The sequence below is a fragment of the Neophocaena asiaeorientalis genome, unplaced genomic scaffold (genome assembly GCF_003031525.2).
Source record: "Neophocaena asiaeorientalis asiaeorientalis breed wild unplaced genomic scaffold, Neophocaena_asiaeorientalis_V1.1 scaffold82, whole genome shotgun sequence".
NCBI lineage: Eukaryota > Metazoa > Chordata > Mammalia > Artiodactyla > Phocoenidae > Neophocaena > Neophocaena asiaeorientalis.
This window is the reverse complement of record NW_020173068.1, coordinates 4,078,476-4,091,792: the sequence shown is the minus strand read 5'-3', so window position 1 is coordinate 4,091,792 and position 13,317 is coordinate 4,078,476. Positions and strand designations below refer to the sequence as shown.

At 54.2% G+C, this 13,317-nt stretch overlaps 1 protein-coding gene across 4 annotated transcripts; it reads right to left on the bottom strand.

Moving 5' to 3' along the window:
- Positions 1–932: 932 nt before the first annotated feature.
- Positions 933–13,317, bottom strand: COX4I2 (cytochrome c oxidase subunit 4I2). Of its 4 annotated transcripts, XM_024742859.1 has the most exons (8): positions 10,519–10,593; positions 9,801–9,917; positions 8,479–8,515; positions 6,872–6,907; positions 5,767–5,848; positions 4,044–4,208; positions 3,103–3,234; positions 933–1,173 (listed from the first exon to the last, which is right to left on the bottom strand). In XM_024742859.1, exons 5-8 carry the CDS (start codon positions 5,846–5,848, stop codon positions 1,037–1,039), a joined length of 516 nt encoding a protein of 171 aa, XP_024598627.1. In that variant the 5' UTR covers positions 6,872–6,907; positions 8,479–8,515; positions 9,801–9,917; positions 10,519–10,593; the 3' UTR covers positions 933–1,036. The 4 variants fall into 4 exon arrangements, with proteins under 4 accessions (XP_024598627.1, XP_024598628.1, XP_024598626.1 ...); XM_024742860.1 differs by lacking the exon at positions 10,519–10,593 and having other exon boundaries at positions 9,801–10,188; XM_024742858.1 differs by lacking the exons at positions 9,801–9,917; positions 10,519–10,593 and having other exon boundaries at positions 8,479–9,201.

The window sequence follows — 13,317 nt, the reverse complement described above, 5'->3', positions numbered from 1 at the left end:
TGCCCAACACAGGACTCATCTAATGGGCTTTTTTTGCTCTAAGGCTCCCCATTGGCCTGGCCAAGACTTTCTCAAAGATGCTGTGCCAGTTATCAATGTATTGCCCCTCCACCCCAAATTCACCCCTCAGTGCCTGCTCTAAGATAATGAGCAGGACTCTGGGCACTGCCCCCTTTACAGTGAGATGCTAAACTTCTCCAGTAGAGGGTGCTGGAGGGGACATACCAAGAAGAAAGGAGGCTTCTCTTCTTGGTTCTGGGGTATGTGTGTGTGTATTCCTATATAATCTGCTTTCTGCCCCAAGACCAACCCTCTCCCACAACACACACCTTCCTACTATTCTCCAGGGCGTTCTACTCCAGTCACTGTGGCCTCCTTGATGTTCCACATTCCACAAACTGACAAACTAAAATCCTGTCTCAGGATCTTTGCACTTGCTGTTTTTTCTTGTCATATGCCACCTCTTCCAAGAGGCTTCACCTTCCACCCCCAAACCCCTTTTAGCTCTGTCCCTTTATCCTGCTGTTTTGTTCCTTCATAGCACTGATTACTGTGTAACATACTGTATATTATACTTACTTATTCCTTTTTCTGTCTCCCCCACTACACACACACACACACACACACACACACACACACACACATAAAGAAACACCTCCTCCATGAGGCCAGACACTTTGTGTGTCTCATTCACTGCTGCATCCCCGGGGCCTAGATTAGTACCTGGCACACAGCAGATACTCAGTAAGTATTCTGCCTTTCCTAATCCCACCTATCATTTAAGGCTCAACCCCAACCTCTACTCCTCCAGGAAGCCCTCCCTGATAAGTGGCGCCCTGGAAAGTGGCTTACTGCCTCTCACCTACTGTCCTGCCCAATTTTAGGTATAATGTAGGCTTTATGGCAGGTAGAGACTGCGGTGGAGACTGAAGGCAGATGAGAGCAGGCCAGCTTTATTGGGGTTAAGTGGCGGGGAGGGGCCTCCGTAGGCTCCGGGCCAGGGCAGAGCTGCAGCGCGAGCAGCTGGGATGCCACGTCACTTCTTCCACTCCTTCCTCTCATAGTCCCACCGGGGGGCCAGGCCTTGCACAGGGTTGCCCTTCATGTCCAGGATGCGCTGGAGCTGCTGGGCCTTCCACTCATCCATCAGGGTGATGGGTTTCTTAGGGAACACTGCAGGGAAGGAACCGGGTAGGGACAGGGGCATGCGGGACCCTGCCAGGCCCACCCCCTCTCGCTGAGCCAGGGTCTCCAGGCACAAGGTCAGGGTGCCCTGCATGAGGACCCCTCGCCACCCTGTCCATCCGCCACCAGACTCCCCACTAAAGCTGCACTCTGGGGACCTCTGAGTTATGATCCCTGCTCTGCCTTAGACTTGGTGTGGGAACTGGGCCAAGGTCCTTCCCCTTTCTGAGCCTCAGTTCCCTCACCTACTCTGTGACCCAAGGGTAAGAGGAGCACTGGTTTGAAGTCTTTCTGGGTCCAAATCCCAGCTCTACCACTACCTTGCTGTGTGACCTTGAACAAGTCACTTCATCTCTGAGCCCCAATTTCCTTACCTGTCAAAAACAGGTCCTGTCCACCAGGGTTGTGGGGATTGAATGTGTTAGTATTTATAATGCAATTGGCAGAATGAGGGAAGATATGAAAACCCCTAATACATGATAGCTACTATAATTACTGAGTTTGCTCCCACTTATTGGGAAGGGTCCAGGATGAGACAGTTTCTTATGCTTCCTGAAGGGGTTGGGAGTGGGAGGTAGGATAGGGGTGTTCACTTTAAAGCTGTGGGGACCCAAAGGGTGAACTCACGGAGGCATTTTAGGTGCCTTGATGTGTGGACCTAGAAAGGCCTGGGGGCCAGAGCTCCCAGCCCTGCTCACATCCTACTTCCTGGTCCATCTGCGCCTGAGGCCAGCTTAACCTGCCTGACCTTTGTCTCTGGTACTTTCTATTCCAGTGGGTGTGAAAGAAGGGAAAGATCTTTATGGGCACCTATTAGTACCAAACATTGGACTAGAATAGAATTTTTCCCAAAGGTTCTCTCATTTCACCCTCATGCAAGGTAGGAATTCCCATCACACTTTTACAGAAGAAGAAACAAAGTGAGGCCTCTGGAGGTGAAGTCAATTGAGGCAGAGACTGCCACCTCATCCCCAGCACGCTCCCCTCTACTTCCAGAGCAGTGCTTCTCAAACCTGAGTGCGCATCAGAATCACCCAGAGGGATATTAAAACATAGATTGCTGGGCTCCAGCCTCAGAGTGTCTGACTCAGTAGATCCAGAGTGGGGCTGAGAATTTGCATTTCTAAGTTCCCAAGTGAAGCTGTTGGTCCAGAGACCCCACTTTGAGAATCACTCTTCTGTAGTAATAAATGGTCGGTTGGGTACATGATTATTCAGCTAAAGACTATATTTCCCAGCTTCCCCTGTGGCTACGCATGGTCATATGATCACTTCTAGCCAATAGGATGTGAGCAGAAGTGGTGGTGCAAATTCTGGACCTTAGAGAGAGCGTGTCCTCCCTTTCCCTCTTCCTGGCTGGAATGTAGGCTTTATGGCTGGAGCTGGAGCAGCCATTTTGTATGTCAAGAAGGAAGCTGCATGTTAAGGATGGCAGAGCAACAAGACAAAAGGAGTCTGATATTGTGGAATCCCCATACTCCCCCTGGCCTTTTTTGTGAGAGAGGAAAAAAACTTCTATCTTGTTTAAGCTCTTGTACATTGGAGACTCTTTGTTACAGCAGACAAAACAATATACTGAAAAGTTCACGGTTAATAACAGCAATCAGTAACAACACCGTTCATAACTATGTGCCAGGCACTAGGCAACAGTTTTATAATTAAATCCTCACAAGAACCCTGAGATGTGGGCACTATTATTCCCATTTTACAGATGAGAGAATTGAGGCCCAGAGAGGTAGGGTCCCTACATTGCAACCCAGGCAGCCGTGCTCTGCCCTTCCCCATACACCTCTTTGGGGGACTTTTCAAAACTCTTCAGATGAGTGCCAGCATAATTCCCTTATCAAAGCTTGGCGGGTGGCTGTGGCCACAAGGGCACGGCCGAGGGCTGCGGCCAGCTGAGACACTGCCACTCACCATAGACCCGCTGCCACCAAATCAGCAGACCTGTGAATCCAAAGAAGAAGAAGACACAGCCCATCACTGTCTTCCACTCGTTGGAGCGACGGTTCATCTCTGTGAAAGTCTCATGGAACTGGAGCCGGTACACTGGAGGCAGGTGAGGGGTGGGGGAGGAGGGGCCTCAGGTGCATCCATTCCAAGGGCCCTGGGCCAACTCTTGGCCTCAGGGACCTCCAGCCTCCCCCTCCCTGCAGCAGATGCTGTCCATTCAGCAAATTCTTATTGAGCATCTAGCATGTGCAAAGCATGGCCAGGAGCTGATGGCAAAGCTGGCTCCCAGGGGCACTTCTGGTGGGCAGCACTTGGGGTCACACATCCTTCCTGCTTCCCAGGGTCAGGCCCCTGCTCTCCCACCCACCTCACCTGCCTCTTTCTGCTCCATCTCCCCATACCACTCAGTGATGCCCAGGACCCTCCATGCTCTCCAGCTCTTATATCCTTCCCCATGCTGTTCCTACTACCCGGCAGCCCCTCCTCCTCAGCATCCAAAGCCAGCTGGAACAACCCTCCTCCTCTGGAAGGCCCACCAGGATTCCATCTTTCTCTCTCCCTTGGGTTCTCACAGCCCCCTGAACACACCTCACCCAGCCGCATATCCTGTATTACAGCTATCTGGGCTTGTGTTGGTTCCCCCACTGGACTGGGAGCACCCTGAGGGCAGGAACCCTCAGGGGGATTCACTTCTGTGTCCCCAGCATCGCCTAGCACCAGGCTGTACACAAACAGTTCAACGAATAAAAAAAGGAATGAAGAAAGGAATGAATTTCACCCCAGGTATGCATTCGAGTCTTTGGGTGGTTCTGGCTGTCTTGGCTGGGGGCTCTCCCTGCCCACTGCTCCGTGACAGGCCAGGCCCTTCTTTGCAAAGTCGCCCCCAGCCCCGCCCTGAGACCTACGGGCCACCTTCTCAGCATGGCTCAGCTGCGTCCAGCTGCCCTTCTCCTTCTCCTTCAGGGCCTGCTGCTCTGCGTTGAGCTCCGTGCAGAAGGGCTCATCGGGCATGGGGTAGGAGCGCTGGGCATGGTAGTTGGTGTAGGGGGGCATCTTCTCCTTGCCGTGGGCTGCGGGCACAGGGAGGAACTGAGTTCAGGCTGCCCCTGGGACGTCCTGGCACTAACCGCAGTATTAACAAAGAGGGTGGCACTTATTGAGCACTTACTGTGTGCCAGGAGCCATGCTAAGGCCTGCGGGCGAGTTGACTCATTGGCTCGGCATCACTCTGAGACAGTGATATTGTTCTCTTAATCTTACAGAGGAAGAAACTGAGTAGCTAAGGGACTTGCTGAAATTCACAGAGCAAAGGGAGCCGGGCCAGGGCTGCAATTCAGCCCCTGTGGCTTCAAATCCTGTGTCCTCTGGGAAGATCTGGGGTGAGGAGGGCACATCAGGCAAAGGCAATGGGTAGGGAAAGGTTCAGTGTGATGAACCTGAGATGGCAGATGGGAAACTGCCCCACATACTGTAAAGCATTATCCCTATGCTTGTTTTTTTTTTTTTTAGAAGATGTTGGGGATAGGAGTTTATTAATTAATTTATTTATTTTTGCTGCGTTGGGTCTTCGTTTCTGTGCGAGAGCTTCCTCTAGTTGTGGCAAGCGGGGGCCACTCTTCATCGCGGTGCACGGGCCTCTCACTATATCCCTATGCTTTTAATGAGTGGTCAAGGGCACAGCTTTGGAGTTGCGGAACCCCAGTTCCACCCCGGCCCAGCTCTGACAAGCCCCTTTACCTCACTGTGTTCAACGTCCTCATCCGGAAAGTGGGGAGAGTAAAAGATCCAACCCCACACTGTTGTGGAAGCTTCAAGATAATGCACTCAAAAGGCTTAGCACAGTGCCTGGCACACAGTAGATGCTCCATAAATTACACTGATAGACAGCGGTTGGCTTTACCTCTGGCTTCCATTCTTGGAAGCTTTCCCTGATGGCTAAGCCCTCAAGGGCTCCATGTGAGTGTCCAGAACAAGGCTGGGTGCTCGAAGGGTCTCAGTAAAGCTTCTTCTGTTTATTGTCACCAGCGATGCCCTCAAGGAGGGCATTGGTACCACCTTGCCCAAATAGCATGGGAACTGCTTTGGGCAAACAGTCCTGGCTCTGGGCCTGTTTGTTTACCTGAGAAATGGAGATAACAGCATAGCATCCACTTCATGTGTTTGCTGTGAAGTCTAAATGTGTTAATCTCTGCAAAAAGTTTATCACAGCTCAGGGTACATAGTAAGGGCTCAATAAATGTTATCTGTTTTTATTCTCCAGAGGGTCAGGAAGGCCCTTCTATCTGGCTGAAGTCTCTCCTACTTTAGGCCTCTTTCTTCTGACTAGCATGGACACAAGGGTCTGGAAAGGCGGTCCAAAGTTCTGTCAGCACATTCAGCCTCAGGGCACAAAGGTCTTAGGGGCCTGAGATATGGGGGTCAGACCCTGAGAAAGCTTGGGAGGAGGGGACGGCTGTCTCTATTTCCTGGAAGAATGTGGCCCCGGACCAAGGGGTAGGATCATGGGAAATGGTTTGGGGCAGGCCCAGGGCAGCATGAAAGGGACCAGGGGCAGCCTGCAGACAGGACCCTTGCCCCTGGCCTTGCAGTTAGGCGAGGGTCAGGGCGGGGTGGGTGTCCAGGTCTTACCAGTGCCTCCTGGGCTGTGGATCCCTCGCATTCCAAGTCCTCCTTTCCTCAGCACCAAGCTCCAGGCAGCTCTAAAGGACATCTGGGGGTGTGTGTGAATGAGTCCTGCCCTCTGCCCTCTGCCCTTCCCCTCAGGATCCAGAGGAACAGCTTTTTCACAGGTGCTGTGGCTGGGGGACTGGTCCCCAGGATTTCAAGGTCACCGCCTGCCCCTTCTAATTTTGTGTGATATACCTATGGGGGTTGATGGGCATCCTAGACATTTGGAGCCCCCTCCTGGGACCTCAGTTTACCATCTGAGAAGTGGGAGGAGGCCTAACTCTTAAGGCAGGACCTGAACAGTTTGGGTCTGGGAGCCTGGGTTCTGGTTCCAGCCCCAGCTCATGGTGGCTAGGTTGGGAAACCTCTCTCAGCTGTTTGTCCTCTAGAGGAAACAGGGTGGGAGTCCAGGTAGGGAGGGAGCAGGTCCTGGGCTAACTCTCCTAGCTACAGGGCCATCTGCCAAGGTCTCCTGCAGATGGTTTGGCCCCCACCCCTTCCCCCATAATTGGTTGCCTACGTGCCTGGAGAGCCTGCTCTGCTGGACCTGGTGGGAGAGGGAGACAGGCGAGCCCAACCCTCCATCCCCGGGGAAATCTCAGGGTCTGGCATCCCAGGGGGGTGAGGAGGGAACTTAGAGGAGGACACGGACCAAACTGGGACAGAGGGAGGAAGAGAGGCACACATCTGGGGAGAAGAAGGGGGTATCCCTTCTAGGGAAACAGAGGCACCCAATCATTAGAGAAAGGGAGGGGCGTACCATATATGGAAAGTGGGAAGGGGCTGCACATCTGGAAAGGAAGGGCTCCCCATTAGTGATAAGTGGTTGAGAGCCCCACCTATGGGGAGGGAAGGAGTAATCTACATTTGAGGAAAGAAATGGCTCCCCATATGCGGACGGAGGAAAGTTCCCCTCAACTCTGAGCTGCCAGTAGCCGCCCGCCCGCCCCACCCCCCATGCTCCTCTATAGCAGCGCCCCCACGGGTGGTAAAAGCCGGAGTCCCAGCCGCGTCTCCCACCGGCTCGGGTTTGGGCAGCCGGGGCTCTTCCCACCCACTCACTTACCGTGCGGCTCAGCGGAAGCCAGAACGCGACCCGGGTCTGCGGAGCAAGTAACGGAGAACAGGCTGCAGAGGGACCGGAGTGCTGGAGCCCGCCTCCGGGCCCGCCCCACAGCCTTTCCCAGGACCGCCTCCGCGTGGGAACGTCCTGCCTGGAAGAGCCCAGCCCTCGTCCCTGGGGGCTCCCAGCCACAGACTGGGGAGAGGGGCTGCGTAATGACTCCCCGCCTCAATTTCCCTGCCCACCGGGGTCCTGCCTCTGGAGACCACCAGCTGACGCAGCCCTGGGACCAGCTGGCTGTGTGTCCTGGGCTGGCCCAGCCCTGTGAGTCTGGTTGTCCCAGGAGCTGGATCTTCCTGCCTTCACACCTTTGCTCACCGCTGTTTCTTCCACCTGCAATGCTCTCTTAGGGCTTTTGAGGACCCAAGTCTTGGCAACTTTCCAGCCCAGACCCCATGCCTTCCTGCTCCAGGAAGCTACAAGCATCTAGAATCTGGGAGCTGGCCTGTGGTGTACCACCTGGCACGAATGCCCTCATACTCAATGACAGGTGAAAAAAGCCTCCCCCTGGGTTCAAATCTTAGCTGTGTGACCTTCAACAAATGGCCTAACCTCACTGAGTTTCTGTTTTCTGAAAAAGAGAGCTAATGATATCTCTTACCTTACATGATTGTAGTAAAGATTAAATATGTCAATAGAAAAATGTGCATCAGGCACATTTATTCAAGAACTATTTATTAAGACCTATTACAGCTGGCATTATTGTCTACTGTTTAACAGGTTAAATGCTTGGGGATTTAGAGACAAACAAAATCAAACATGGTCCCTGCCATTTTAGGGCTTACAATCCAGTCCAAGCAGAGAGGGGCCTGTGCAAAGGCCCAGAGGCAGAAAAACACAGGTGTGTTCACAGAACAGAGAGAGGCCATCTTGGCCAGAGTGTAATGGGCAAAGGAGAAAGCTGGAGAGAGGCTGGAATACCAAGCAGGGCCTCATAAGCCACGGTGTGGATCTTGGATTTTATTTGAAAGCTGGGAAGCCAAAGAAGGTAAGTAGGGGAGTGATGTGGTTAAATGGAGCAGAACATGCGTTCAGTAAATATGGCCTGGAATTGTTAGAATACTGATTCTGGACTGATGGGTGAAGGCTGTGAATCCTTTCGTGGCCTGGAATTGTTAGAATACTGATTCTGGACTGATGGGTGAAGGCTGTGAATTCTTTCGTGGCCTGGGGCCAGAACTTTCTAGGTCTGCAAGCTCTGGTCCCCTGAGGTGTGCCGAGCACCCACCCACCCATCAGGGTTCCTGTAGCCCATTGAAGCCATAGAGACCCACTCTAGCCAGTGCCTAGAGGAAGGGGCTTAGTGCCCTGGAAGCAGATGAGTCTTGAAGAGCAGGGACTCAGGGGGAGGTACTAGAGAGACCGTAGAGTGGGCAGGATGCATGTCACCTCCATTCTGGGAGGTGAGAAGGCAGTGTGGGAGTCTGCTGGATGTCCAAGAGACCCCAGCTCCCAGGACTGGCCATGCTTACTCCTGGGGGCAGCTCCTCCCCCTTCCCCATGATCAAGGGAATTCCAGATTTGAGAGAACCCAAAGAGGACCACCTTACCTCTTGGATGCCGTCCAGGGTGTCCTGAAGATTAGCCCTAAGGATAGAAGATGAGGTAAGGCCCTCCTTCAGGCAAACTGGGGAGGACACACCTTGAGTCTTGTCAGATCTTTCCAGGGGCAGGTGGGTGCTGGCTGCACTGGGGTGAGTGGCAAATGTGTAGGCTTTACTGCTGCCACACTCGTGACTAAGTGGCTCCATTTCTGGGCCTCAGTTTCCCCATCCATTACAAGGGCCTCCCAACGGAGAACTTGACCCTCTGTTCTTCTCTACCGTCTCCCACCCCCAACTCTGTGGGAATGCCAGGCTCCAGATGTGGAGCAGTGCTGTGACAAGGAACATCTGTTTGGGAAGCCGGCCCCAGGGCTGAGGGTGATGGGGTGATGGCAGGCTCCCCGGCGGCTCAAGGTTGATATAGGGCAGCACCACTGCCTAGAGGGCGATGCCCAGCAGCGTCTTGAGGTCTGGAACCTGGAAATAGTCAGACTCTCCCATAAAGCAGGTCACTCAGGTGTCCTGGGGCCGAGGAGTAGGAGTCTTCCGTGGGAACCTTGGTGGGCACAAGGTGGGCTCCAGATGAGGCATTACACACCACTCACGGCAAGGGGCCCTACATGTGAATGCAGGCTGAGATTTCAGAAACAGCAGGAATAGGAGGTGAGAGGGATCTGTCCCTTTCAGGCGGCCCTGCGGCTCCAACCCCCCAACAGGAACCCATACAGAAAGGAGCAGCTCTCTCTCACTTGATCAGATTCAGGGATGCCCTGAGTTTCTGCTCAGACACAAAGACCTGAGCCACAATCTCAGCATCCTGCTGGTACGACCCCTTCCCCTCCCATTCAGGCTTCATGCAGGACCCACCTCTGGCCTCCCAGCCCAGAGGAGATACTGAGGAAGAGCTAGGCCTCATGGAGGACACAAAGCCGAAAGTAGGAAGAGGTGTCGGACAAAGCGTTGCGGACCCGTATCCCCAGCCCCTGGGGAGCCCCTGGAGCCATTTGAACATGGGGAGGAGGCCTGGGATAGGAGGGGACGAAGCCAAGAAGTGCAGGGACTGGGGAGGAGACATAGGGTAGTCGGAGACCGGAAGGTAGCAGTAGGCGGGGCTTATCCTTAGGGGCGGGGACTGCGTGTAAGAGTGGGCCAGGGAAGAGCAGGGCAACCGAGGCACTAAGGGGATGGGGCCAGTTGGGCGGAGGGGGGGGGGGGGTGGTGGCCGGTAAACAGAGGGGGCGTGGTCAGGACCGAGCAGAGCCCGATCCCGCCCACCAGCTGGAAAGCTGACTCCCAGCAGGGACACTGTGATTCCGGGACACTGCGACCTTCAGGGCGACGGGCAGCGCCAGCGTGAAAGTGCCCGGGCGGCAGCGCAGGCTCGGAGGACGTCGTGCGAAGACCCGCAGATCCAGCAGGGACCAGTCCAGAAAGCGCTTCTGCAACTGTAGACAGGAGGGCCGGCTCAGAACCGACGCCGAACCAGGGCTACCACGGGGGCGGTCGCTAGTGGCGCGTTTCCCGGCCCTAGGAACGATCCCGTGGCGCGATCAGGAGCAGGTGGACGCCCTCGGATGGATTTCATTGGGACGGGACGGGACCGGTGGTGGCCTGGAAGACGGAAACCTCCTTCCTGCAGGTCTGTTATCTCTGCACCACCACACCTGGGGCACGAAGTGAGCGAAGCCCGCGTTGTTCAGCCGGAAGAGGAATTCCTCGCAGAGTTGCAGGGGAGACTTTTGAGGCCGACCCCTCTGGCTGTCACTCATGGCCTCTTGCCCCCCCCCCCCCACAGGCGGCCGTTATTCTAGGTCCCGCCACCTGCCTCACTCTACTCACCTACGTCCCTCGTTTCCTCCCTCCTTCCCCGTCCTCGAGCTGCCAGTCATCTTTCCCTGGCCCCTTGCACAGTCATTGTGCCCCCACCTCTGGACTCTACGTAGTAGTCTAGCGTTCCACCATCTCCAGCCCTACCCCAGTCCCGTCAGTTATCCCTGGCCTCGCCCAGCTCGCCTAGCTGAGCCCGCCCGCCGGCCCCGCCCGTACCCTGAGGGTCCTCCTCAATCGCTCAGCCCGCGGCCGGCCCCTTGCCCAGTTAGTCCTTCCCGCACTGCCTTCGCAAGACTCGTTAAACCCTCTTCCTGGCTCTAGCCTTGCTCTTTCAGTCATTCTGTGGTACCGCCCACTCCCGAGCCCTGCCCTTACTGTCAGCAGCCTGCTCGCCACAGCACGCCCCAGCCGAGCCCCCACTCTGTCAGCAAGCCCCGCCCCCGCAGGGCACAGCTCACTTTCCCTAGATCCTCCCCGAGGCCCTGCCCATTCTGTCACTCCCCTCAGGCCCGCGCCTGCTCCGGCCTCGCCCAGACTGTCACGCAGGCCCTCCCTGTCTGTCCCCAGGGCCCCGCCCCCTCCAACCCGCTCAGACCCCGCCCCCACCACGTGGTCAGTGAGGGTGCAAGCCGGAGCCCCCACGTTGCAGGCGACCGCAGAGGCAGAGGAGGCGAAGACGTTACCCGAGCGGAGCAGGACGGTGAAGCTCTCAAGCTCTGACCACAGGAAGGGCACGAAGCAGCCGGACGGGTATCCAAACTCGCCTCGAGCCAGGAGAAGGGGCGCGGGGGTGGGGCTTCTACAGAACTCGCTGCATTGGCACCCCGGGCCTGGGGTCTGGGTCCTCATCAGCACCATCCCCGACCTGGGCAGATGTATACAAACGACATCAAAGGACCCCCTGGTTATCAGGGGCCGTTAAACTGAGCGCTTGGGAGGCCCACATCTAGGATTCTAGTCCCAGCTCTATCCTCTGCTGGTTTCAGCCCCTCTTCGTGGCTGCCTGCATGGCCTCCTTTCCACGTTTCTATAATGCCAGTCACACCCAAACTCTGCTTGGGGACCAGGAGGGTGAATGCGATGGTCTAAGCGGAGCTTCTCCTAGAGGTGCCCACAGCAGTGACGTATCAGCCAAGCTATGGATGGAGCTATGGGCAGTGTGGGCATTGCCTTGAGGTCCAGCCCAGTGTTCTGCTCTGACCACCGATAGAATAGTCCAACTTGGCGAAGGGCTGTGGCCGTGGGATCCTGGGGGTGCAGGGGGTCAAATTAACTCTGGGGTAGGCACTGGTCCCTTCAGATCCCGCCCTGGGGCTCCACACGGAATGGTGTGCAGCTTCTGTTCCTGATCTCCCAGGGCCTTCTGCACCACAGGACAAACCGAGGGTGCACAGGGCAGGGTGTGAGGGACCCTGGCCAAGTCCCAAAGCCTTGTCTTCTCAAACTCAACTGCCTCATGGGCATGGGGATAATGCCCCCTGATGTGACTCTGGCCCTTGTGGGGACAGCTTCATGGCATCCTTCAGACTTCCTTAGCACCCACTGGCCTCCCAGCAAACTCCTTAGCCTGACATTTAAGGTCCCTCCTGCCGAACTCAACAAATGCAGCTCCCCCCATCAACCTCTCCTCCTCTCCCACCATGCCCCAGCCATGCTGCCTTTCAGGTCTTGGAACATACTCCACTCTTGCCCATGGCAGGGCCATTGCAACTACTCCCTCTGCTGAAATGCTCTTCTCTCAAGAACAAGGCTCATTTATTCCCACTGGCGTGTTTCCATGAGAAAGGCTTTACTGGAGCAACACACCTCACTTCTCACCCGCAGACTTAAACTCTGGCCTACAAACAAGTTTATCAGTTATTGTGGCCTTAACAATATCTCCAATTCCACACGTTCTCTTTACAATGTGACCTTGACACTCCTGTCATCAAGCGGTGGCATCTATGTCCCCATTCCTTGAACTTGAGTGCGCCTTTGTGACAGCTTTAATCATAGGACATGGTAAAAGTGACGCTGTGTGACTTCCAAAGCTGGATCATAAAATGCCATGGACTCTCTTGGGATGCTCTCTCTTATAACCCAGCCACCATGCCGTGAGGAAGCCAAACTAGCCCATGTCATATTTAGGTGCTCTGGCTGCAGCCCAGCTGAGGTGCCAGCCTACACCCAACCTCAACTTCTAGCCGTGTACATCTCCAGACGATCCCAGCCCCTAGCCATCAAGTCCGCCTCAGCCATCGAGTCTTCCCAGCTAAGATCCTAGACATTATGGAACATCTCTGCTGTGCCCTTTCTGAACTCCCAACCAATAGAATCCATTAACATCAGACAGCTGTTTTACACACTAAGTTTTCAGGTGGTTTGTTATGCAGCAGTAGTAACTGGAATGGTAACAAAATGTTATTTGGATTCGATATATCTGACTCCTCATTTGACTCAGTTGTTTCAGAACTTGGGCAAGAAAGAGGGTATTAAGTATTGACACCCCAAACCCCACCATTGTCCTCCCAATTTCAACTCAATATCATCTCCTCAGAGAGGCTTTCCTTGACCCCCGTGGAAAGTACCCTCTCTAATCAGTCCAAAATTACACACATAAAAACCCACAGGCTCACTTTTCCTGCATGCTCTACCCATCAAGCCTGTTCACTCAGGTCCCTCTGCTTCCAGACTGGGATGAAGTGGGATCTAGCTGTGCAATGGATTATTTTGTTATTCTTACTCTTCCATTTTAATTTACTTATTGGCTTTTTGGCTGTATATCTTTGTATTAATTTTCTGTAGGTTCTGTGTTTCTCTAGGGATTACAATATACATACTTAACGTTTGACAGTCTATTTAGTGTTCATACTTTACACCTCAAGTAAAAGATAGATGCATTAAAACCATAAAGGTGCCTTTACCTTTTCCCCTTTATAATGGTTATCATATATGTATTACATCTACATTCATTGAAATACCCCCAAAAATGTTAGGATTTTTGCTCTCAAGTCATATGTATTTTAAAGAACTTGA

Bases quoted from the DNA above. Each gene is read 5' to 3' on its own strand.
- COX4I2 (XM_024742857.1), bottom strand. From the start codon at position 11,160: ATGGTGCTGATGAGGACCCAGACCCCAGGCCCGGGGTGCCAATGCAGC. The intron at 9,918-10,518 runs GTACGGGCGGGG...TCCTGTCTACAG, and splicing joins GATTGAGGAGGACCCTCAGG to TTGCAGAAGCGCTTTCTGGA.